The 27,930-nt window shown below is 34.7% G+C and overlaps 1 protein-coding gene across 1 annotated transcript in view; it reads left to right on the forward strand.

The window, feature by feature from the left end:
- Nucleotides 1–4,792: 4,792 nt before the first annotated feature.
- LOC117332583 (sodium-dependent dopamine transporter-like) overlaps nt 4,793–27,930 on the forward strand; it is a 46,221-nt gene continuing 23,083 nt past the window's right edge. Inside the window, 2 exon segments of the mRNA XM_033891555.1 lie at nt 4,793–4,956; nt 24,390–24,495. Coding sequence (XP_033747446.1) covers nt 24,432–24,495 — 64 coding nt within the window. The 5' untranslated portion in view covers nt 4,793–4,956; nt 24,390–24,431.

The raw sequence follows: 27,930 nt of genomic DNA on the forward strand, positions 1-27,930 counted from the left end.
TTAGATATTATTGAAATTAATATTTGCTTTCAACTTGTATTGATTGTAGATATATGTTTCATAAGTTTCATTGATGAACTATACAGTACTATACATGCGTATGCGCCATATATACATTGGAGATGACAAAATCTTGGAATTAAGCGCTTAGGTTATTGAGTTATTTCTTGGTAACACACATGTCTTTTACCTAAAATACCGGGGTTTGATTCCTCGATAGGACGTGGAAAGTCTTGAAGTCGCCTACCCGACCACCTGGTTTTTTTTAAGGCCACTCCAGTTTCATCCCTCAGTAGGCCCATCGGATGCTTCCGATCGGAGTGATTGACATATGTTAGTATACCTTGTTTCGAAATGGATGAACAAAAAAAAAAATTATTTTGAAATAAACTGATAGATATGATGTGATTGATCCAATTTTCCATTTTCTCATTTGCGGTTTTTCGCCTCAACATGCAATGTTTCTGCATCAATGGCACCCGGAATATTTTCTTTTGGTACCTTTGGTATTTCTTAATTTTCCTCGACTTTCAAACTTTAACAAATACTTTTGTAATGAACATTTTGTAATCGAAATTAATTTTCTTCAAAATTTGCTACAGTTCACCCGAATGTTGAAATAGCTCCCGGTCATGTTGGGAAGGATATCTTTGATATACCGGTGTTCAACAACCCTCAAAAATAACACAAACGATTCTTCCAAGCTGTGAGTAATGAGAACAGAACATCAAATGTCGAGTTTGCAAACGAATAGTTCGTCGTATTGATACTTAAATTGATTGTGAAGTGAACCTGTTAATGTTTTTATTTGCGTTCTCGCTATTGTGTGCTAGGGTTTTGTCCAATTCCGTCCCAGTGGCTGACACTTAAATCAGCGCCAATGGTAAACATCAAAAGGTGTATTTTAATGTTTTATTTACATCTTACATCGTGTGCATGCCTCTCACTAAATATCGTTACTCGCACAGATGGAAAATTTACACCTCGTAACGTCCGCCGATCTAATGATACGAGAGTAATCAGAGCAGAAACGTCACGAACGTCTTGTTGTGTTCCGAGTAAAACTATTTCAAAATACACACGCGTAATGCGTTGCTACTGCAATAAAATGTAGGATGGCTTAGCTGTGCATTCTCCCAGCGTGTTGATTTTTATTTTGCAGTCTCCGGTTTTCACTATAAGCTCCCAACGATAAAGAGAAACAACTTTTTCCAAGTTTAACATTATGCATGTTTCAACAGCAAGAGCCAGTGATTTATTGCCTGGTTTTACTATTACAATCCTCCATTAAAGTTTATACGACAAATAGCATACAAGGGATGAAATGGGTGTCGATTAAGATTAAGACCAACTCGATTTCGTTTTAACAGAGTTCGACATACAACTAATGATGTTATGACATAAATGAAGGTAAAAATCCTTTTTTTGGACTGCAATCTATGCCTTCTGTACAAAAAAAAAAAACAACAAAACAAAACAGAAAAAAACACCACACCAAAAACAACAACAAATCAGGCACAAGTCTATCTAAGTCTTCTCCTGAAGCCTAATTTAATCACTGGCAACTACAGTACTACAAGGATATCGTGAGAGGCGACTAATGTGGACATTCTGCATAAAGTAGAATTATAGATGATTTTTACTTCTGTTTCGTCGGCTTAAATAAACCAAATATTCAGCCTCATATCAACATTCAAAAATATATCTCTCAAATCTATGCCTTTATGTCAATGCCTTTCCTCTTGTTTAATGGAATTACTCCAGTGTGATGTAAATACTTTAAATACCAAAATTAAGATAAATTAAAAAAAAACTCGTTTTTACTGCTTTTAATATCCAAAATAAACAAATTGACAACGACAGGAATTCATAGACTCAAAACCCACTCCGATCAACAATGCATCTGAACAATGAGATCGAAATCGACAGCTCGTCAAATTAATTTACAGGAAAAAACCCACAGAAGTTATATTTATCCTATATAGTCTTTTTATCTTGTTCTGACAATAAACAAGGAAATAGTGATTTCCTCTAATCAAGAATAATTAATATTGCCACTTTATACTGATGTGGTTTAAGTAAATTAAGACGGTTCTTGATATTTTGTGCAGGTAACACTGGTTACTAATGGTGTAAATTGTGTTACAGCTCTATATCGCTACGGGGACAAATGATGATAACGTTCCTAACGACATATAGACACGTTATCCGGCACTAAATAACTACTGTCATTAATACTGATTAACACATATCATTTCTATAGTATCAACGACACATATTTTTTAATATTGATGAGAACTACGAAAGAAACTTTTTTATGTTCTCGGTTAATATAATCTTGTCTTGGGCTGATAAATCAAGGTATCGACCTCACCCAGAGGTTATAATTGTATACTTAATATCGACTGTCATTAATACTAGTATTAACGACACATACTTTTTAATATTGATGAGGACTACGAAAGAAACTTTTGTGTGGAAAATATAGAAATCCCTGACTAAAGAAATATGTTCATGTTTAGGAAGGAATGGCGTTGTTCCCATCATACTGCATGGATTTATGAATTAAGCCATCTTTTATGGGTCAAATTTGAAATCAATAGGAACGGGGGCATGTGGACAGTCTTGGAGTCTAACATTAAATAAGTAGTTTCACATTTTGAACGTGTCGCTGACAAAAAATTGCTGAAAATATGAGAACACTGAAAATGTTTTAATATTAACACACCCATTTTACAATAGGTACAAAAATTCACTACCAGATGGAATTGCATCTGACTATCTATAGTAGCAAAATCAGCTTGTCATATCGTCATATCTTTGGTAAACATAAATCCAGGCTTTCTATGATGGCGCTGCTATTCTTCAAAGGTTTGAGTATTCTAGATACAATAAGGCACCACATCGGATTCTGAAGATTTGGGAGCTCAAGAATGTTGGTTACGTAACCGTAATTGGAATTCATTAGGAAATTAACACGGACAAAAGTAAGAAACTGCTTTTTCCTAAAAATATGGAAAATTATGAAATATTTTTTTCTGCGTGACTTCCGATGCCCTCCATGACATTCTTATCCATTAATACCATCTCCTCAAAGATTGAACCGCGGAAACCAGAATTAATCAACAAATTTCACTAAAGATTACAATGAAAGGTTAAAAGTTCTTGTCGTAGAAATCAAAATGAAATCATGATGGTGACAACAAACTTTTCCAAAGATCCTCCTAAACCAAATGTTGACCATAAACCTTTCCAAATATCGTCCTGAACCAAATATTGAAAACAAACCTTTCCAAAGATCGTCTTTAACCAACCTCTTTGTAGTAAGAACTTGTCGATAATTTACAAGTATATTTATCTAACTTATATGACTTAATGATCTCCCGATATTTACCTCTACAAGGTGAAATAAACCACCGTCAACTGAAGTTTCCAGGTTTGTTGACACGACCCGTGAAGTACAACTTGTATGCACCATTAAATATCATAAGTTCTTACATGTGTTCTTTTTAATTCACTTTCTTTTTAAATATTTGTTACATCATGTTCGATGATGATGATGATGATGATGATGATGATGATGTTTTAATGGCGGTCGATACGCTTGGCTGAATCGGAGAAGCGTATACATATCATTGTATATTTAAATTATTAGAGTTGCACTTTGTCATTTTTAATCATAATTGAAATAATAGTCTGTTTAAAATGCCCCATTACCTAGGAGGCGACTAATGTGGGATTATGAATAATTGGCTGTTTTGTTTCGTGTGTCTTTCCCTTAGGGGACAATGAAGAAAACAAATTCTTCACACATTGTGATTGGGACTTTATGGGTCCTCTACACTCCCGTACTCGTGTTGCCCTTTAACTCCCTAGGGAGTCTTGTTTATATTGAATTAGATGTCACCAGAATGGGATCTGGACTTGGAACCACTGCAGTAGGTCAATGACGTTACAGAACTCATACTGGTTACAGTATCACAATTGCAAGTCAGAATAAATTGGTACAGTAGTCTTTTATGCAGACTCCCCCCTACCCCTCCCCCTCCTCCCTCCCCCTCCCCCTAGCTATCTCTGATTTATTTAGTGACATTGCTTCCATTCTTCAATCGAAAATGAAGAGTCAATAAAAGAATATATTTAAAATAATATTTTGACAAAGATCGATATGAGTTAAAGAGAACAATGCAGAATTAATCTAAATACCTTTTAGTTTTGCTATATACTCTATTGTCTTCCGTAACGTATTGCCATTGGTTGGTTCGGCTATCATCACTTTAACGGCCGCCAATTGTTCATTTAATTGTATGTAAGGTCGAATACACAAAGACTTGCATCAAACGTTGAAAAAACACTAAAGGACCTATGTATGAAATCGTAAAAATGCCGATATTACTTATCGACTGCTTATTCTGAGGCGAGGCAAAGGGCAATCGATATTCTATCATAACGCTGGAAAACTCCTTTCACATCGGCTCATGACAAATGAATTGTCATTAAATCTAAACGTGTCGCAATTGAAACATTGATATTGCTATAAACCTTTGTTCATATTAAATACATCACTTTATCAATTGAACAATAATTGGAGCGGGAATTACAAGTATTATATTCGGTATTTTTATTTTGATATTTTATCTCCGTGATTTCCCTGTAGGGAGCCTCTCGGTAATGACACTACCACCTCCAAAGAGCCGATAGTTCGCTTGCTTGTTTGTACGGCATAAAGTGGTCACGTGACTATTATCAATACCATCACGGCTTCATTAGTTAGATGTCGAGTAATGCCAAAGTATGCACGAAAAAAAGTCCGCTCAACAAACTTAACGGAATTTATCATCCTTGTTTCAGAGAGTGTGTGAAAAAGTTCCGAATGGACAGAACATACGTGAATTATGCTGCTGTGACCATTCCAAGACGGAGGAAACACTACTGAAAACAGGGAAAGTCTACAAGGTATTTTTTTTTTATTAATTTAATTGTAGAGGAGGACAGTGTTATTTTTACTCTAGGCGATGTTTTATGTAACTACATTGTACTACTTTGAAGAGACACTGTTGCAATTATTTAATTGAAATAAGCTAAATCATTATCATCCTTCCTTTCGTATACTACCTTTTTCAATGCCTGTCTCTTTTTTTCTCACTGCTTTCCTGTCCCCTTTTCTGTAATTTCTTTACAAGTTTTCTTTCCTAACTTCTCTTCTCGACTTACACATTGTTGGCTCCTAGCATCATAGACGGGCCCAAGAAAAACATACATTATTAGCTCCAAGCATCACAGACGGGCCCGAGAAAGACATACAGTATAAGCTCCTAGCATCACAGACGGGCCCAAGAAAGACATACATTGTTAGCTCCAAGCATCACAGACGGGCCCAAGAAAGACATACATTATTCGCTCCTAGCATCACAGACGGGCCCAAGAAAGACATACATTGTTAGCTCCAAGCATCACAGACGGGCCCAAGAAAGACATACATTATTAGCTCCTAGCATCACAGACGGGCTCAAGAAAGACATACAGTATTAGCTCCTAGCATACAAACGGGCCCAAGAAACACATACATTATTAGCTCCTAGCATCACAGACGGGCCCAAGAAAAAAAAATCTGCATAGTGCAGTTTATGTTGATGACTCACATGAGTTTCATTATTTACTAAATCTATATTTAAAGTTTTTTTTACCGTTGTGTACGAGACCTTGTCACCAGCCGGCAAATCGGCCACTGTTTACACAATTGTAGATAAGACTTAATGCAAAGGTGAGATGCTATTGAAAGTTTAATTTCGAAGCGTTCAAACTCTGATTTGTTTTCAGAGAAAACATACTGTTGTATTCCTGATAGATGTTGCAATTACACCTAGACAAATAACTGCAATATATTTTGTAAAGGAAGCTTTCACAGAGCTTTCGCCACGCCTGTCGTAACGCAGACGGTCTGCGTTACCTACCGTAATACACTGTATTTGCTAGGTACCTGTTCTCTATAGGACAATTACAGATGTGAAAATCCAATTCGCCGAATGTTGTCAGGTACTGTAAATATTTACACTTAAATTTGTAAATAAAATCTGGGATGACACAAACAGGATCGATTTCTTTCCGGTATTGAGTCTGTAGCAGTTGTCAGGTGACGTTGTTTATTGGTTAAATCCATCTTTGTTTGTTTAAATTACAGCTGAACCTCGCCCCGTCGAATCACTGTCGAGATAAAAAAAATGAAAATCGAGCTTATTAAATGAATTTGTAGAAGATATAACTGGAGTTGATTCAAATAACAAAAACTGACATGTTTGAATATTTGAGATAATTTTGTTTGTGATATAGGAGTTTGACTACAGATGAATGCTCAATATTTGTCCGTCGTGTATTTTAATTGAGTTGAGGATAAGAGTTCATGATCACATAAGCATATATTTCTTTCTATTAATATCATATAAAATTGAATCGAATTCGAGATTCTTTTCCTCATATGTTTGTTTGAAGAGACAGTAAAGTTCCATCAATTTTCATACTATTTCAAAATGTCATCAAGAAGCCCACGATTGGCTTTCCTATGACGTATTACGAACATCATAAAAAAGCTGGCCAATGCACGATTAAACAAAATTACAAAGGATCACGGGAAAAAAAATTTCAAAATCATAATGATATTGAATCATCTTCTTGATCTAGCTAATCAAGCCATGGATCAGAAGGTCTTAATTATGAAGTTATTTGTGGTAGATACTTAGCATCCATGATAAGACTACATAATTCTGTCAGCTGTTGTAATTGTTCCATTACGTTACGATTGGCAATCATTGAACTCGAACTGAGCAAGCTCTCTAGTTGATTCAAAGTCACATTGATGTTATAATGAAATGCAATTTTTTGAATATGTGTACTTGTACAGATAGCCTGTGGTAAGAGTCCGTCTGTGATACTTTTGATATTTCCCATTAAATCATAGGGATTTCGTTATAAACTGAGAATGTAATTATAACCTCCATTACTGTATCACTTTAAATGCAATCGGTTGAAGGATTTTCACCGTGAACTGTATCTGTATCAACATAATACCTCTTGGACCTGCAAGATAGGTTTCTCTATTGCAAGTTTGGCTATTCAAATCGCATTGGGTGGTGCTTTTTATAACACTTGAACAGGTAGCCGTTTGAGAGTCAAATCGCATTGGGCGACCCTTTCGTTTCGTAACGCTTAGAAAGGTAACCGATTAAGAGTCGAATCGTATTGATTTACGCTTACTTTTGGTAACACTTTGGCAGGTAACTGGTTGAGAGTCAATATCACACTTTGTGACGATAAGGTAACATTTTGACAGGTAACCGTTTGACAGTCAATATCACACTAGGTGACGATAAGGTTACACTTTGACAGGTAACCGTTTGAGAGTCAATATCACACTAGGTGACGATAAGGTAACATTTTGACAGGTAACCGTTTGCCAGTCAACATCACACTAGGTGACGATAAGGTTACACTTTGACAGGTAACCGTTTGAGAGTCAATATCACATTAGCTGACGATAAGGTTACACTTTGACAGGTAACCGTTTGAGAGTCAATATCACACTAGGTGACGATAAGGTTACACTTTGACAGGTAACCGTTTGAGAGTCAATATCACACTAGGTGACGATAAGGTAACATTTTGACAGGTAACCGTTTGACAGTCAATATCACACTAGGTGACGATAAGGTAACATTTTGACAGGTAACCGTTTGACAGTCAATATCACACTAGGTGACGATAAGGTAACATTTTGACAGGTAACCGTTTGACAGTCAATATCACACTAGGTGACGATAAGGTTACACTTTGACAGGTAACCGTTTGACAGTCAATATTACACTAGGTGACGATAAGGTTACACTTTGACAGGTAACCGTTTGACAGTCAATATCACACTAGGTGACGATAAAGTAACAATTTGACAGGTAACCGTTTGAGAGTCAATATCACACTAGGTGACGATATAGTTACACTTTGACAGGTAACCGTTTGACAGTCAATATCACACTAGGTGACGATAAAGTAACACTTTGACAGGTAACCGTTTGAGAGTCAATATCACACTAGGTGACGATATAGTTACACTTTGACAGGTAACCGTTTGACAGTCAATATCACACTTGGTGACGATATAGTTACACTTTGACAGGTAACCGTTTGACAGTCAATATCACAGCCTCGTGGTACATTATCACAACAATGTGACTTCAGTCATTAGTTGATTATTTAAATTGGTTATCGTGTCAATTATACACCAAAGCTAAATTGATGTGTGATGAGTCCCATGTTAATGTAGATATACACGATATCTGATATGAATTAGTAATCATAAGTTATTCCACGTTCAAATAATATAAGCTAAAATAATATTAACGTTCGATTTGACTAATATTAGTCGGCAGTGTATTAGACTGAGGGTAGTTAACTAATCATTTTTTATGATATTTATTCCACGCTCTTAAATAAATCAATATCCAAAAATACTGAATTGGTTAAATGAAGCGGTTAATGCCCTTTGTATATTTTAACAATTGTTACAGACCATTTTTCATTTTCCTGACTTCTCTTCCTGATTTTAAATTTTTGGCTCCTTCCATCAGCTGTATGGTGCAGTTCTTTATTCATTATTTGGAAAATACAACATCTATAGATAAGTCATATATAACAAATGCATTATACATGTATATATATTTCATGCAACCATTGTCTGTAACAAATCTACGAGAAGATACATATATAAAGTATCCGGATATTTTGTATGTTTTTATTTTCATTTTATTTTTACCTTTATGAATATTCAATACACGGGAGCACTATAAAACAATAAAATGCACATGAAATAAAATCGAATAATTGAAATAGTGGAGATATCCTTTCGCTCAATAGCTAATCACAATACCCAAGCGATACGTCTAAACAGTTCTATTTCTGCAGAGAGCAGCATTTAGCTGCCATTTTGTCGGCAACACAGATGTATTGGAAGAACAATAAACAAGACTTAGAAATGATATATTGGTATTTAATGGAAGCAGAGAAATTTAATCGTGAATTAAACGCCAATGTACGGACAGCGTTTCAATGTGATATTGTAAGCTCAAACGTTAAAGTGCCTGTGACGTCACAATCATGCATTGCCTTATATCAAGTTTTGAAAACTCCCTAACAGCGCTAAAAAATCACTTTCGAAATAAAGTAGATGAAGGTTTTCATGTGTTTGTGTTTAATCTTAGCTACATTGTAGTAAAAAGATGTAAAAAAAAAGCAAAAAAAAAAGCAAAAAAAAACAAAAAATTAACAAAAAACAAAAAACCCAACAAAACAACAGCATTCAGCTTATGTACGATGAGTACTCTGAATCGTTTCAGTGGTTCATCCAGTAGGCTATTTGACATCAATTGTCCATACATATTAACATTAAAATATTAGGTTGCTTAAACGCCAGCTCATATTTGCTGTTAATACCGGTATTCAGGTGAATTTGACATCGCCTCATGTACGTCCATTTGACATTAGATGATATTTGCTGACAGTATTTAGGTCATTTTGACATAAAGTCATATCTGTTGTGAATATTTTTGTTAATTTGTTATCAGTTCATATCTGCTGTGAATATTCAGGTCAATTTGACATCAGTTCCTATCTGCTGTGAATATTTAGGTCAATTTGACATCAGCTTATTCGGCTGTAGATATTTAGGTCAAAATGGCATCAGCTCATATTTGCTGATAATATCAAGGCCACTTTGACTTCAGCTTATATCTGCTGTTAATATTTAGATCAAATTGACATCAACTTATATATGCTGTTAATATTTTGATCAATTTGACATTAGCTTATTCGGATGTAGATATTTAAATGTAGGTCAAAATGATATCAGCTCAATTTTGCTGATAATATCAAGGCCACTTTGACTTCAGCTTATAACTGCTGTGAATATCTAGGTAAATTTTAACATCAACTTATATCTGCTGTGAATATTTAGGTCAAATTGACATCAGCTTATATTGGCTGTGGATATTTAGGTCACTTTGACATCAGTTCATATCTACTGTGGATATTCAGGTCTATTTGACATCGACTGATATATGTTGTGAATATTTAGTGTCATTTGACATCGGATCTTATCTGCCGTGATTATTTGGGTAATCTAAATATCAACCGATATTTACTTATTTCGGTAGGTCAATTGATGGTAGTTTTATAATTATTGCAAATAAATATATATATCAAATATATAGATACACATAGACTCACTATGTAATGGATAACTACGCTTGTTTTAAAACTTACTAAGCAGTTAAAATATCTTGCCCATAAATACATATATAATACAGGCGTCTATTGGCCTGCCCTGTATAAAATACCTTCCGCTGTTAATCAGTACCTCGGTATTATGCAACTCATTTTAGCTGCCACCCACATAACATTCAATATGATTTCTCATTCAAACGCTTCTACATTTGCCGAATTTCTAACGGCAGCCCTACAGTATAGACATAAAGACCGTATATACGAAATGATGCCTAACATAACGAAAACGTTTGTGTTTCGTCCGTCGATTAATGCCTTGCAAAATTATAACTCAATTAATTTTACAACGAAACAACACACACCGAAAAGTTACTCCCATGAAGATATCCTCGACATAACAAATACAACAGAATCTTCAAATTCATGACTGTTTTTTCTTATGAAGGTGTGCTGGACTTTTAATATCTTATTTTATTGATAGATGTTCGCATTTTTTCTTCAACAGTGAAAAGTGGGACTTCCGGATTAAAGTGAAAATTTACCCTCCTGATCATGTGGGTTTTCTTCGAGTGCTCCGTGTTCCTTCCACAATTAGACGCCTTTAGCGTCTCCCTCTGGGCAAAGAGGCAGCTAAATATTAGTTGATATACTTTTCCCTGCAATTAGAGAAAAACGGATAATATTTACAATGCAATAACAATCCTGGTGTATATGCTGTAAGTGTATGTGTAATTTTATTAATACAATGCCCCGTTATTTAAGCGATATTCGCACTGAAAGCGTCTCCCTGAATTTTTGATCCCGCTAATTGCAGTATTTGGGTATTGTTAATGACAAATATTATTGATGGGGTAAGTCATAATTGTCCTAATTTGCTGTAATCAGGTCATGCGCCAATATTTGAACTCGCCAGAAAAGTACTTTTACAGTATTCAGATCATACCGGTATCATTTTCGTAAATACATGCAGTGTATTTTGTAAGGGTTGATTTGCTGTTCAGGAAACATGTAACATGGGATTATCTAGCATTAAAACTGGGGGAGGATTGGGTTGATGGCCGACTCAAAATGATTGTAATTATTTCAAAGAGACAACGCGTTGTAGATAATAGTGCATGTAACCTTTTACAACTTAGCTGTAGTAACGTTTCAACGACTTATCTATGTAGACGCCCTTGATTGAGACCTGACCTCCACCCCCTGATACCAGGGAGACATCGCAGATCCAATAACATTGTATGACGCTCTGCAATTTCAAATTCTAATGACGAAAGAATCTTCCGTATCATAGTAGTCTATGCATTGTGCCGATTAATTGCTGAAAAGTTGAAAGTGTATCTTCTTTCACTAACTTGAAAAGAGAACTACTTGGCATGAGGGAATCCCGTTCAGGTTAAAAGTATTGTGTTGTAGAAGCTGTGAATAATACATTTCAATATGAATTTAGTAACTGATGCAGTCCGACCCGAGTGATGGTATGAAATGGTAGCCTGCAGCTGTTTTGTCCCTTTTTTTGGCTTTTCAGGGATGATAGGGATCACAAGACATTTTAATTAAAAATACAAAATGAGCTGATTTGTGCCGAGTTTGGCCGCCATTGACTACTTGTCGTTAGACAATGCAATGCAAAAGTCTTGTTTAGGAACATCTTGAAACATCATCAACACTCAAAAAAAAGAAAAAAAAAGAGAAAAAAACAAGACCATTTGCAATATAATAAAAGTGTTATTGATTAATGATAATAATAAACTCATGCTGTATATTAAAGTATTCATATATGGAATTTAGTGGTGTGGTCTCCCTGATCACCCACCAATCATTTAACCCTGGCTTTAAACGAACCAGGGGTCGGTCACGTCTCAAGTTTTTTCAGAAGGGATATATTTTCCTAGATCTTACATATGACGTCATGACGGGTCAAACATATTGTTCAGGAAACCGGCAATTGTTCTTAAAGGTCAGTTATCATTAGTAGCATTGTCTTTTTGTTTTCGTGTAAATGTTGAAACAGTAGCTAAAATCATTTTCAATTTAATCTAAATCTTAAAGTGCAGTTGATCAATTCCTGATGAACTGATCGAAAACCATCATTTCACGATGTCAATTCTACAATGTTTAATGATCATGATACTTTTAAATACATATAAACTACTATTGTGGACGCTCATATAGGTCTTTAACCTACCGTCTATACAACATTGATGTTATGTGAATATATTTAAGAGTAAGCATCTCGTACAAAGGTCCACTGAGTCCCACTGTATGGCCACAACAGTAATTCATGGCACTATCCTCTGCATTTTGCTAATGGGCTATTTAAGAGACCAACATTGATCTGCAGGCTCCGTATTACTGCTACAAACATTTATCGCTCTTTCCCATTCCACGGCAGTCTCTAAACGGTCCATTGATGATGAAAATGTTCCCTGATATGCTGTCATTTTGTTGTTGTGACGATGATGGTGTCTAAGTGACCCGACACCGTGCGGAATCGTATTTTAAGAAGTCAATGTCCACATTTACATTTGTCCCAAATCTGCATCCTTCATATTGGGAAAAGCGATATCTTAGCATGAACTACTTACATACTACCAAAGCGTATTTCCTTAAACTTACTTATAGTAATAGAATATTAGCTTATCTACAGACGGAGTATATTCCCGAGAGAAAGGTTGTTGTTAAAAATAGTTAATGTGCCCATTATGTATTATTTTCTAAACATTTGACTTCATGAAGGTTGGAACATTCTTAGCACACTGGTAATTAAACACATTCTATTTAGTCTTGTTTAATTTAGCGTACGTTGATGGTGATGATAATTATTTAGCTATGTTTTTTTATGCGTGGGGATTTCAATTTTCCACCTTTAAATTCAGTTACTGGCAGTAACATTACTTCTTCCCCAGATAGTTTCGATCACATGTTGGTTAGTGTTTATTGCTTAATCGAGTTACTTGCAAATACCAGTTCAGCAGTTGGGAAGGTTTATATATTGCATATCTTTGGTCATGAACATAATCTGCACGAATTTGTTGGTTGTTTCCCCAATAGGATATAAGTTTTAAAAACTGCTAACTATGATAGATTTGCCTGTGGCTATGTGCTCCCAAATGGCTTCAACTATATCAAGCTTTATCAAACATAGTGAAATTTTGCGAAACGTGCTATATTCATAAATACTATATTTCACTTTATTTTGGTGGAAATTAGTTTTGTAAAAAAATCAAATATGATACTTTAAGTGTACCAATTTTGGCTTACTAAAATTTTCACGCATTACAAAAAATAAAAGGTGAAATGATAGCGTACCCATTTTTTTATTAAAGAAAAATTATATTGTACATGTATCAAAATAAGCGCAATTATTATTTAGTTCAATGCATTTATTACGAAAAGATATGTACATTTGTAGTAATGATATTCAGAGGTTATTGAATTTATTAATCAAAATTGGAATTATGATTATTTCAATGGAAATTTTGCTATGGGAAAATCGTAATAAACTCACAAGTGTATATGTAATACATCTTTTATGTACGGCATGCTCTCACGTACACGCGCTGACCTACATCAAACTAGCAACCGTCAACAATTGGTCCGTGGCCAAACCTGAATTATGTGAACTTTAATATGAGAAAAGGCCATGACTACGTCTTTCATAATCTCAATAGGAATGTCAAAACGTTTTTATTCTAATTTTAATGTTAAACTCTGCTGCCTTGAGAATAAAGATTAGTTTTGTTTAATGTTTTAGATAAGCGAATATTTTCCTTGCTTGTGAAGCTTAAAGCGTGTGATTAGAAAATTAAATCAATCATGATGGAGGAAGATAAGGTTATATAATGTTTAATGGAATATTTCAATGTCTCCATTCATCATGGTAATGTTCAGATAATATTTCTCCAACAAAATCCTTTAGTACATCTGCTTTGGGAAACATTACGTCAGAATATGATTACTAATCTCATAATGTTAAAACGTGAAGTGTTTTTTTTAATCCTAGCGTATTTACGTATCTTCATTTGTAAACCATTAGTTGTACCTTTTATATTTACTACGAAAACACTACTGAGAAAGATAACATTTTTTTCGTGTAAATTTTGTATGAAGTCATATCTTTACCTAACAATGATCCCATTGAAGGGGTGACCTTGCTTGATATAAAACACGGTATTTATGTCACGGATCTCAATGTAGGAGTGACCTAGCTATATTTAGAACTTGATAGGGGTAACCTAGCTATATTTAGAACTTGATAGGGGTAACCTAGCTATATTTAGAACTTGGTTGGGGTGACCTAGCTATATTTAGAACTTGGAAGGAGTGACCTAGCTATATTTAGAACTTTGTGTTATGGCACAGATCTCAATGTAAGAGTGGCCTAGCTATATACAACTCAGTATTATGTCACTAATCTAAATGTAGGAGTGACCTACCTATATTTGAAACTTGGTAGGGTCATCCGGTGAACGATGAACCCTCGTCAACTGCGTCACCCAATCATTATGACCTCTTCCGGTTTGGCTTGGTGTAACTTCCGGTATCATTCCTGGTGTCTTTATATTATCGTGAGCTCTACTTGTAATGATATCCTTGCATGTAAACGGATGCATGTAATGGATTCCGAGATGAATCCCTAAAAATTAACGACAAAAATACTAAATGTAAACATAAACTTTATTTATTTTACGAGTATGTGGAGTCAAGTTATGTCCACCGCAGTAACCGGGTAAAATCCGTGTTTGCGTAGATCACCTCATATCTTTTTTACGTCTGATAGGGGAATCGAACCCCGGCCGCCTAGGTGAAAGGCAAGTGTATTATCACTGTGCCACCCGACCACCCAAGACGAAATTGCTGTCTATCCAGATGGTGAAGTTCGATATAGATTTATCAAAATTGCAAATTGTGTTGGTTTCTGAAATGAAGCATACTAGTCTTGACTTATGTACCACGTCCTACACACATTTATATGCATAAATATGCAATCAATTTTATGTCTGGTCATTTTATAGGACAATAAAATGACAAAATAACAATAAAGATTAAAGTTTTGATACAATAGGAAGCATACGAGATAGCTATTCTAGCGTAAAAGTACATCAACATTGTGAAATATCAACATCAGTAATATACATCCCTGAATCGTATTTCATAACCGGAAATGAAGCAATTTATTCCTGTCAGGTAAGCAATCATGCACCGCACGTGGTAGTCCATAGAATTTGCATTTGATGGAAAGATGACTTCCAATTTACATATGATATTTAAATTTCCCTTCCTGTATCACACGCGGCAGGCGCACTTAGTCAATCAATATTTTTGTATCGTAGAGTTTATCATCAATTTTCTATGCAAATTTGTTTCAAGAGGTGATTGTACAAGGCATTGTACATCCGTCCCTAAGATCTATTTTGATGTGCAATATACTTTATTCGGCGAACTTTCTTCTTCAGACATATTCGCGAATAAATGATTTCGCGAACACTGATCCAGAATTGACTTTAATTCGCGAATAATGAGCTTTCGGAGTCTGAGACTCCGCAGGACTCCTGTATTGGCACCTGGGGATGTTGGCTGTAACACAGAAGTGTTAATTTTGAACAAAAAATCGCGAAGGATTTGAATGCGACTTTTATCGAGTATTTAATAACGTGAAAATAAATCCAACGCGAAAAATAAATGATTTACAGTATCCTTAGACATAAATATCTACTTATTAAGAAGGAAATCAGGCATAAGTTTGATCATTTTAAAATCCTTTAATAACGATTATTCACGCGCATGCTCAATAAAGAGTTACGAGGTACAATTCTTATCCTCACCCACTGTTCTGTTAATAAGATATCAGCTTGGAACCAGAGTCAGTCGCTTTCTCTGATATCATTCTCCGATAGACTGTATATCACGCAATGATGACGTATGGAATAGCTTTTTGTTTTATCCTAGATACTGCAGTATTATCATCTCAAAACATTGCAAACAGGTACACTCCCAGTCTCAAGCCTTCAAAGAATACCAACCTTATACGATTACAAGAGCTCACTGAAGCTTTTGCATATTACGAGAACGAAGACTTAACATGTATGGCCTTAAATTGTTGAAGTGGATATCTTTAAACATGAAAGAAGAAAGACTACCCCAGCTAACGACTACTCCCTTTGAAAACGGCAACTGATATGCTTTGTTTGGTCAATATGTAATCTGACATGCGATTCCGCATGTTCAATACCTGTCATACCTACCATACCAGAAATCCTATTGGATATATATATCTATATATATATTTATGAATAATTGATACTTATTCCAAATGCTGCCTTTGAAGTTTTTGATTATCAAGTTAAGGAATATTGGATAATACATTCTCGAAACTTGGCGAAAACTATATGTTACATTCGAAATGACAGTACTTGCCTTATTCGATAGTTGAAATGATTTTTGTTTTGTTTTTTCCATTTGACTTTTTCATTCTCGTTCAGTAATGTCAAAGTGAGAGAACCAAATAAATTATTATCACAACTTTCGGATATTTATCTTTATTATTGTTTCAATCCGTATGAGCCTTTCAGCTTATATTTGTTAATGTATACTTTTTAATAAGTGTTTGTAACAGCCGAGTGTCGCTTACAATGTGATCGTGATAGTAATGATAGTGATACGACATTTCAGTAGGACAGCACTTTAATTTGAACACCGATTGGCTAAATAAACCTCTGAATTTGTCTTCATTTGACCAGAGACAGGGTTAAGTGTTGCTTGCTTCTCCATGCAAATATATATTTTGCTTGTATTTTGCACATGTTTTATCGATTTTACGTAAACATTACGGTTTCGTTATTACGTCAGTATTCTATAAAATACATGTCTCTGTTTTGTCCATTTCTACTAATTGTACTACTTTCAGAATGTTTGGACAAGTGAGGTATGAAAGCCACCAATTCAAGGATATCAGGGATCTTATATACTTTATAAAATAGCTTATATAATAAATGAGATATCTTGTATACTTTTCTTTATAAGATCTCTTATATAACATATAATATATCTCATAAAAGATATAAGATATCTTATAAAGAAAATTAAATAAGATATCTTACATATTTTATAAGATATCTTATATATTAAATAAGACAGCTTATATAATTCAATTAAAAGATATCTTATAAAGAACGAGATTTGAATTTGAGACAATGAACTCTCCTCCAATCGATGAAGGAGATGAGATGAAGCTGAAACTACATTATTATACTGGTTTGAAACAGATTTATAATTGCGATATATTCATGTTTGCTCGAAAATGACATCTGCTCCGTGCCTAGCCGATCGTGGTCGCGACAGAGGGTTGATTGTGTATGTTCCGCGTGTCTTCCAACGAAAGCGGAAGTTACCTTACAGAGGGAGCAGTTATTCTCGAACTAGGTTTTGCCGGTCTCACATGAGTCTCGTTCTTTATAAGATATCTTATATATTATATAAGATATTTTGTGTCTTTAATGATATATCTTATATACTTTATTAGATATCTCATAAACATATAAGATATCTCATAAACATATCAGATATCTTACATAATTTGGTAAAATAATGGATCAACATTGCTCCGCGAATAAATTACAACTTGGCTTGCCATACTTAGATATCCATATTGCCATCAATGTAAAGAGGGCGACACCTACCGGAAAAAATGTGATGTAAGGGGATGTTACTTATTAAACGGACTAAGCTCATTATCTAAACAATAAATACTACAATTCACCCGACAGGAAAAACTGATGGAGTTATTGCAACTCGAAGGTTTGTTGACAACGTCGAAGAATTTATGTTTTCGTCGCCTATTGTGAGTCCATAATGGATAATCGCTCGTGTTTTGATGGCGGCCGCTAGCAGACGACACGATAGCTACCAGGACTGTAAAGTTGGCGCGTAAATCTGTCAGAAGGAGGGTTTTAGTGTGTTTAGAGCTTTTGTAATGGCCACGATAATCACTATGGAGCAATATGATTAGTGTTAGACAGCTTAACATTGTAATTCAAATGCTATTTCGTATCTTTCTCTCGCTCCAGCCAAAACTCCCGCCAGATTGATTCGGATTGATTTATAAATAGCTTGGATAATACGCACACATGTTGTATAGGCCTTACAATTTAACATTTACACAAATCAATGTTGAAAGTGGATTATACACTTTGTGAGCTAAATGTGAATTAACGTAGCTTTTAATCAACTTTATAGCATATATCATCAATGGCTTTCACTACATGGTCCATTTCAGTCTCTTAACTGTTGAAAACCACGAGGAATATATTTTATTTAATCGAAATGTAGACAAACAAACTGGAGGTTCCCTGCAGGGTATTTTATATATAAATGAAACATATCTTCATTGAACTCATGAAATTTCAATGACAATGCTTGTTTACATTGCCCTCAAATGGCCCTTTTTGTTAATATCGAACACTGGGTGAGGACCATATTCGACTTCCGGCGGAAGTGAATGTTCCCTCGCTGGAATACGATCGATATTAAAGGATACATTTAAAAGCCTATAAAAGGCTGCAGTGTGATATTGATTACTATTATTTATGTCTATATACAATTCTGATCAACCCAGAACCTGCCAAATGGCTTGTTAATGCAAGTAACAAATTCTCATTCAACACGAGACTTTCCACACGCTGGAGAAAAAAAGAATAACTTACTCTTTTAATGGGACATGCCCGAAACCAAAAGTGGAAAAGGAAGTTTATGAGAACCATTCCGAATATATTTATTTTACTTTGAATATATTTTTGTTCTTTCATGTTTGGAGATCAGGGCTCAAAATGTATTAGTTGAATAGACGTGAATTCTTTTCCCGTGTAGTTTATGAAGCACTTAGTGTATTGAGATTGTTGCTAAAACTTCAGTATATCCATCAGTATTGTATGCATTATGTTTGAAATCATTTCCGAAGAAGACCATTTCGTTCTGATATCGACGAAGACGTTTTTAAAAGCAATGAAGCATCGCTGTTTTCAAGCACTCTATGAACCCGCAATGTCGTTATTGACGAGAGCAGACTCCCGTTTTTGTTTTATGACTCCAAAACAATAAAATATATTTAAACTATTCCTTTTAAAATCTACTGTACAGAATCCTTATGAAAATATACCTTTATTGATGGGACTCTTTTCTCTCAGAAATTATTACGCCTCTGTATCAGCAAATCAAAAACGATGTAACAACCACGACGTCATCTTTTTACGTAATTCAAAGTCAATGAAAATGCTTGTTACAAACAAGATAGGAATATTCTCACATTAACATAATAAAAACATTAATGCGGTCTCGGGAATTAAATTACTAGCATTGAGATAACCTCTCCATTTGTCATCAACTTTCGGTAGAGCAAATTACTAGATACTGAACCAAAGATAGAGAAGAGAATACATGTTTGCTTTCGATCACACTGATCTGATCCCCTTTACCTTAGACCATCACCTATACCTAACAAAAATGTTTGAAAATAGAGGGAAAATGATTGGACGTTGACTACTATAAGCTGTTTGTGTATATGCTTTATCTATACACAAAACTTTCGCCTACAAGACTCTTATTTGGAGCTCAGTCTGTGCCGTCGTTGACTGGGACTTCACATAGCACGCCAAAATATTAAGACGAAAAAGAAATGTCCTTTTCCAAAGCTCTTCTAAGTACCGAGCGAGGATATCTAAGATGATAATCGTTTAATGAACTCAACGTTTGTCTTACTCTTATTGTTTTACACAACATAATATAGTTAGTTTTTCTCTTCGATTATCGTTTTTTATATAAAAAAAAAAAACAAGAGGAAAAGTTCATAATGCATATAGATATTTTCTGTAAGTCTCAGCACAAACACTACGAGACGGAATTACATTCAAAGTGCTATAGACGCGAGTAAATCAACGTCATTTCCAGTCTTTTCTCTAGTGCTATATGACGAATGACCATTGCATGTGCGGCAAACGTTTAGATGACACTAATGAAACACAAATGTTAGTACCACAGATGTTACATCAATTACATATCAAAAGGGCCGATAGCTTTTGGACAGTTTTAAAATCATTATAGTGCCCTCATTAAATTAATACATAAACTATTCCGTTTATTACATGTGTAGTTCATTGTCTGGTCTCTGTCTTCATCAATTTAACAATTTGTTCAAGTTCTTGACAATATAGAAACGTCAATTTCGATTGAAAGTTCTAACATTTTCCCAAAATAGTATAAATGGCTATTATCTATTTAGTTACATGTAATTATATTCAGATAAAAATCAATTTACCTTAACGACAATTGTTTTTAGCATCAACATTAAGAGAGTGCAGTTCTGCATTTGAGGGAATAATGCACATGTTTAACACATTGTCTATGCTGTCAGAATATGTAAATGTCGACGGTATCATCTGTCCGGATTTGTGAGACCGTCCGGCTCCTCCTTTATACACCGTATTTACAAATGTCCTCTAGGGATGCAATGCAATACTGCATGGTACTCTATGATTAGTGTACGATTTCGAGAGTCTGCTTTTGTGTACATCTATGCCAGGTCACACACTAATGTATGATCCGGCACGACGGGCCAAAACTCCGGAAAGTTTGACGACAATTATATGAATACACAATGATAAAAGATCAGATTACAAATATGATTCGGTATTTAGCTGATCAAACAGTATTTTGTTTTGTCTCGAATTCCAATGAGAATACACGCGACTTTGTTCTATTCATAATTCGCTAAGGGTCACATATCGCCATCCTAATAGCTAAATACTCACGAGCGGGATAACCATTGGATTTAACCTCTCAGCTCGCCGGTATGAATATTCTATAGGTTAGAGTATGTTATTAGCGACGGACCATTGCAGCATTTCTATTTCCTCTGTATAGAAATCTCGGGCCCATTACGTCGCGTTATTAGCGGATATTGATTGGCCCCATCAGTACAATACTTAAGTGTTTATTAAAAGAGACGGTTTAGACAGGGTTCCCTACTAACACTTCTCGTATTTTTAAAATTAGGACACATTTCAGCCTGAAAATAGATCAATACATTATGATGTTGCACGTGTAGTATTCGTAAATATAGAATATTATATAGTTTGCTTGAGAAGTGTTGACATTTTTATCGTAAATGATACTTCTTACTCGGCAATAGGAAGTTATGTTATTGTTCCGGCAATTATGAGCTCATATTTCCGATTCGATATAGCACTTTCAGCTTTTATCGGGGAAACAAATAATTTTAAATCTAAATCCAATTGTTGCCCTTTTTAAAGGATACGTTAGCCGTAACACATGCGAAAATCAATTAAAATCCATTCTGTATTATACATGTTTAAATGTATTTTATAAGTTCACACGTATTTAAAATATACGATTTCTACAGAACTACTATTAAGTTGATAATGCGTGTGTATTGATACTTCAATAAGCTTTGTATGAATAGTAATTGATACTCTGTCATTGTTGTACTAATTGTAGTAATTAACAATTAATGAATATCATTCTGCGTCATTTTGTTTAAAGCCTTGTTAGCTTATCCAGTAAGTAAGTACGGTGATTTTAGCTTATCCAATAGGTAAGGAAAGTTATTTTTGAGATAAAACAAAATCCTACAAATCAAGATTGTTTCATAAATTATCATTTTCTGCTTCTGCTAGGTTGATCAGGTGGGAATGGCGTTCATTTTAGCACTCGACAGTTTAGGTTTATGTATGGACACTTTAAGTGTCGTGAGAGTATTATGTTATCATATATTTCTGGCGTAATGGTAGTAGGATTAACGTATTATGGTATTAGATATATTAATTTAATTCCGTTTCAAGAAATAAACCAAGGCTTAACAAAAAAAATTGCTTAGAATTAACATACTAAATGCTATTATCTGCACTTGAATCACCAGTGCTACTTTTCAAAGTTCAAAATCCGTGATGACTACTTTGAGCCTTTGTCATTGTTCGAGACTGTCACTGACTTCACGTGTCATTAACCCGGAATTAACAAGACGATCCGGATCCCTTCCCCTTCATTTATCGTAACACGGAGAGATCAAAAGCGGCCGAATTCTGATTTTCCCCCCTGTTACGTCTTGTATAACGTTGTGTTAGAAGAGACATATCTTAGCAATCAGAACAAAATGACAGAGAGTGATGTCATTTCAGGACGGATGAATATTCAAATTGACATTTAATGTTAAACTATTGGTATCATCGTCGTCGAATACCCATGGCGGATTCCTTATCACACCTAGGTCAACTCAGTGGAGAAATCCTCGTTTCAATAGATGCTACTTGATTAGCTCCGTCACATTTTCCTATCGGAATTTCAGCCAATCAGATTGAAGGTAACATATACGCTTTACAGGACTGTATATCGACGACATTGGTGGGAATTGTCTCGAATACGTATTTCAGATATTTAATATTAACGTGTTTAAAGCACTTTCAGTAGAATATCATGGGATACCCTTTAGTCTGACGGGTCTGATCAATGTATCGTAGCGTACTGTAATCAACCGTGGGTATCCGACGATGAAGTGCCATCATCCGCTATTGAACTCGATGACATCAAAACAAACCAAAAGTAACTACAAAAATAATTGGGATTTATTTATTACATTAAGACATTCAAAGTTGAAGCACCAGACTATTTTATGTTAAACGGAGGGTTATTGGCTGGAAAGATACATATTTTGACAATTTTGTAGTAAAATTAACAACAAGGTATACTCTCTCGAATTGAAATGTAATCTATTTATCGTTAGGATAAGCGATGTTTCCTTTGCAATTCATAAATGTTTGGATAAATTACTATATACTACCTAGATATTAAAATGGGTAGCCTGTTATATACAAAGAAACATTGTGATGGACCGGCGGTGTAATTGATAGCCGATACAGCAAACATTTAAATCAGTTGAATCAGACATCATGAAAGACAAACTAAACGAAACAAATATAGAAAATATTGACTCGTGTTTTAAAAGTAAATATTGCTTCAGCAGAAAGATCTTGAGAAATTCGGTCTTTCTAGCAATCAAAACACATTGCGGATTTACTTTCAGATAGCACGGCATTCCACAAACGAACAACGATCAATTTGCTTCCAAAGAAAGCAATAAAATGAAGATTAAAACAATTAATCAAATGTTATCACCCAATGTATCTAATTGCGTTGCTTGTGTGTAGGCTTGTTATCACAACGGCAATGTTAAAGTACACAGGCGAAAAATCTAAAACAGCAAAACATGGATAAAAAAGTAAATAAATAAAATGCATTGTTGCATTGTGCTACGGTCGAGTTCTTAATTTCTTGGGAAAATGTTAATAGATAGATTTATTTTATAAATTTATTTATATTAAAGTGATACATATAAGTTTATTATTTTGATAACCTATTTATAGTTCGTAATTGATTGGTCAATAAGTGCAGTCTAAAGTGCAATACACACGTATGCTATGCTCTTTCAAAAATTTCTACTTGCAGTAATTTAATTTCAAGATTCAAACAGGTAGCCTCCTTAATAGATTTTTTCATCTATGTAAGTATTTAAAAAACAAATCAAATCTAAAACATAAATTCAGTTTATTTCTTTTATTGTTATTCTTCTTGAAAATGTCAAGAAAATCTTAATAAATTCCAATTCAAATATGTGACTAACTAATTCATTAGCTTTTCGGCATAAAAACGTTCAACAATGTTATGTCTATAAAATTGAAAACCGAAGATGGACGCTGAAAATAGTTTGGAAATGAGGATGGTATAATACACTGTCGTTTCAAACCTGTTTAGGATAAAATGGTGTCTAATATAACCCATACGTCTACAGAACAATAAGCCGTCAAACAAAGAAGTGGTGCCTGCTTAAATATTCAGGATTTATCCTAAAACATTTCGTTCTGGGAATAGTCAAACGTTGAGATGATTGAGACTTTTAAACTTCACCGACAGGTGGAGCTTTTCTACAAAATTGTAATTTCAAGCGTATGCGGATAAGGATTATTTGTTAATGATGATAGAAGCGTTGAAACAACAGAGTACAAATATTGAAGAAAGTAGGAGGCTTATATATCTTCATTTATTCTCTTTTCAAGGTTTGCTGGTTTGATGACGTGTGAATGACGTCATAACCAAATATGGGAGAGAAGGAACATTTGGATAAGGAGCAGAATACTCCAATAATGAATATTCCGGTGCAAGGTAAGTGAAGTAATATCATTTTTGTTTAGAACTCAAAATAAAAAATAGAAGTAATTCACCATAGGTATAGAATGATTGAAAGAATGTGGTTTGATAGATGAAAGACATTTGATGTTTATTTATCCCCTGAATGTAGATCTTACTTACTAAATTCTTTCTCGAATAAAGAGCATTGAACTGTATGGTACGTGCTGCTTGTATGGGGACTCGAAACTGAGTTTGTGATGTTAGTGGGCACTGTTGATGAAAAATTTCGAAAAACTCCAAGCATGAATAAAAAAACAAAAACAAAAACGACTATAAACGACAAAAACACATTGGAACTGTGTAGTCGGGTATTTTTTGATTTTTTTTCTTCTTCAAAAGTTGGTATCACAACCCTCTAAATGTCTACTTGTTTTCAGCATAAAACTGAGTAAAAAGCAGGATTTAGGAGCGCAAAATGCAATGTTCAGAACCCAGTAAGGTGATATGTAAGACATTAGAAGATTTATATCCGTACATGAAACTGAGCATACCACGTCACGGTCTCCTACGTATTATCAAGCTTTATGGTTTTCAATTCCAAATTTCAAAATCGAGGTTACAGGATATTATTTAATTTGCTTTTTTCTTCGTCTTTACAGTCGGTAGATACTTGTCTTCATTCTTCCTGCCAGTAACATAACTTTTAAAAGCAGCTTTAATCTTTTTTTCTTTTTTCATTGATGATCCGATAAGTTGACAAATCTTTGAACAGCTGAACTCGAAATATTTCTTTAGGTCTCTTCAAAACGAGGCTCGACCGTCGTCTATAACGAGGCTCGTCCCTTGTGACAATTCCAACTTGTTCCACGCCCCATTAGTTTCCTTGGCTGGTTGCCTTACACAGAAACGGCTACAAGTTTAACAAACTACCGTCCATAAAATGGTTCCAAACTACTGGTCACTGAACGAATGGGAGAATATCCCGGGAAATTTAGTACCGTTGTACTTGCATGGGAAGCAGTCGATAGCTAAATCTGTGTTTTTCTTTTTGGTTTTGTGTAATAACGGGACGTTGCGTTGAGAGTCCATACGTGTCAAGGATTTCCTTTCCTGTGTTGAGTTTAATTTTTTGGAAATTAAATACTATTGATCATGTCGCTCACACTGACTAACGAATAGTTTTGTTGTTGGTGGTTACTGTGCGTACATGTGATAGTAGTAGTGATTAGTAGTACTGTATGTACGTGTGGTAGTAGTGGTGTTATGGTAACGACTTTTTAGGCACCATTTAAAAAAAATATGTATTATTTTTTTTCTTAATAAATAATTATCTTCCTTTCTCATTATAGATTGTTTGTAGATATAAAATTTGATTTCTATCATTCTTGGAAATTTATTGATCCCTACTGGATGCAAATGCACTAATAACATATGTGTACAAATTTGGACTCCTGCAAAGCTGCATTACTTCAACTAGAAATAATCGTATTGATTAACATTATAAAACATTAAGTTGATTCATAAACGCGTGAACATTCACAAATCATTAATGAATATAAAACGAATCAATACATTTATAAAGCAGTGAGCTTGCCACCGGAAGTCATGTGCACTAGACCGGAAGTCTTCGACCTTCAATGGACGCTTACAAAGCTAGTTCAGTGAGTTCGGTATGCCAATCTATGAATATTTACCTTGATCGTAAGTTAGGGAGTGGTATTCACACCTTAATATATTTTAACATGATTTGCACATCTAAGTGAGTATAGTCATGTCCTGTAGGAATAAGGTAGGTCATGTCCTGTAAGAATAAGGTATTGCTGAAAGAGGCGGGAGTAACTGCCGGGTAACAAAAGAGAAGTTGACAGGTACACTTTTAATCAAGTGCAGTCATTTCCTTGGACTACGGTTGCTTGGATGTATAAGGTGTAATAATAATGCAGACATTATGCAATTTAAATGAATGCAGGATACAGAAATATCGATAATGATACCTTAGGAAAATACAACTTAGAAACGTATCATGACCATGCAAGGCGTTACCGGTGCTGTAGATTAGGTAAGGGTTATATAATTTGATCTTATTTGTAACAAGCATTTTTATTGGTTTAGAAAATTTACGCTATCAGTCCATAACGTAAAAATGACGTTTCCGTTATAACGTCGCTTTTGATTGGCGGATGCAGCAGCGTAATGATTTGTAAAAGAAAAGAGTTCATTAATCACAGATTCACAGTCTTCGTGTCATTGAAAGTTTGATTTAACTTGTTTGATGACACTTGATTGTCATTCCTTTAAGATCTACATCTACAATAAAATGAATTTTTGAAGGGTAAATATTTAATTATGAGGATTGACTTGAATATATTGTTTATTTTATGGAGTTTTATCACCAAACAACCGGAGTGTGCTCTCATCATAAAGCGCTTCGCGGTTTATCTAGAGTACGCTAAGTTTGTTACGTTATAACTCCATAATATAAACATTTAAAATCACAGGCACATCTACAATATAATTACAAGACACGGTGGATCTGTCATGACAGATTCTACTTATCATATGGCATTAATTTACTTTTGTTTCGTCCTGTTCTCATTGTTCAGCCAGCTCATCGATCAACGTTTTGGGCCGCATCACTAAAAACCAAAAACTTGGTCAAGTGCACATGTGCCATAAAAAATAGTGCCAAAAACAACGAAGCTTGTGTGGAATTTACTTTAAAATCAATAGTGTCATTTCATTTGTTTTGCATATGAAATTCTGGGAATTTTAAAGGAAAAAGGCGACAATGCAAGCACCTGTTTATATTGTGACGTCACATGTCAACACAAGGCGCGAAAACACATTCTGCAAAAGCCATTCACTGTCCTTAAAGAACTATCGGGTGGCGTTTTTGACCGCTGTATATTTTCAAGTGTTACATTTCGAGGTAGGATTGTTGAGATATGTTACCGCCAAACACTGTGTTAAAACTACCGTGAAATGTGATAATTTATTACGGATTCCTTCTTTATTACGGATTTCGTCCTAATTACGAATTCCGTCCTCATTAAAAATTCTGTCCTAACTACGGATTCCGTCCTAATTACAGGTTCCGTCCTAATTACACACTCCGTCCTATTGGCAGATTCTGTCTTCATTACGGATAATTTCATTTTCCTTCCTATTACGCATTCCGTCCTGATTATATGTTCCGTCCTAATTATAGTTCCATCATAATAATAGATTCCGTCCAAATAACAGATTCCATCCTGATGACAGACTCCACAACCTCAAATATTAGTTATGAAAGCCCGAGTGTAGTCCTCGTATTTCCTCAGAAATGTGTTCTTTTCACAAAATTACCTCATTCCTGCAAGACTCGTTAATTATACAACTCATTTCCATGTTTGTTTCGTGTGAAAAACAAGATAGCCGAGGAGTACACCAATCCTGTACCTCATAATCAAGGATAATATTCCAAAGCTG

This window comes from Pecten maximus, chromosome 8 (assembly GCF_902652985.1).
Source record: "Pecten maximus chromosome 8, xPecMax1.1, whole genome shotgun sequence".
Taxonomy (NCBI): Eukaryota; Metazoa; Mollusca; class Bivalvia; order Pectinida; family Pectinidae; genus Pecten; species Pecten maximus.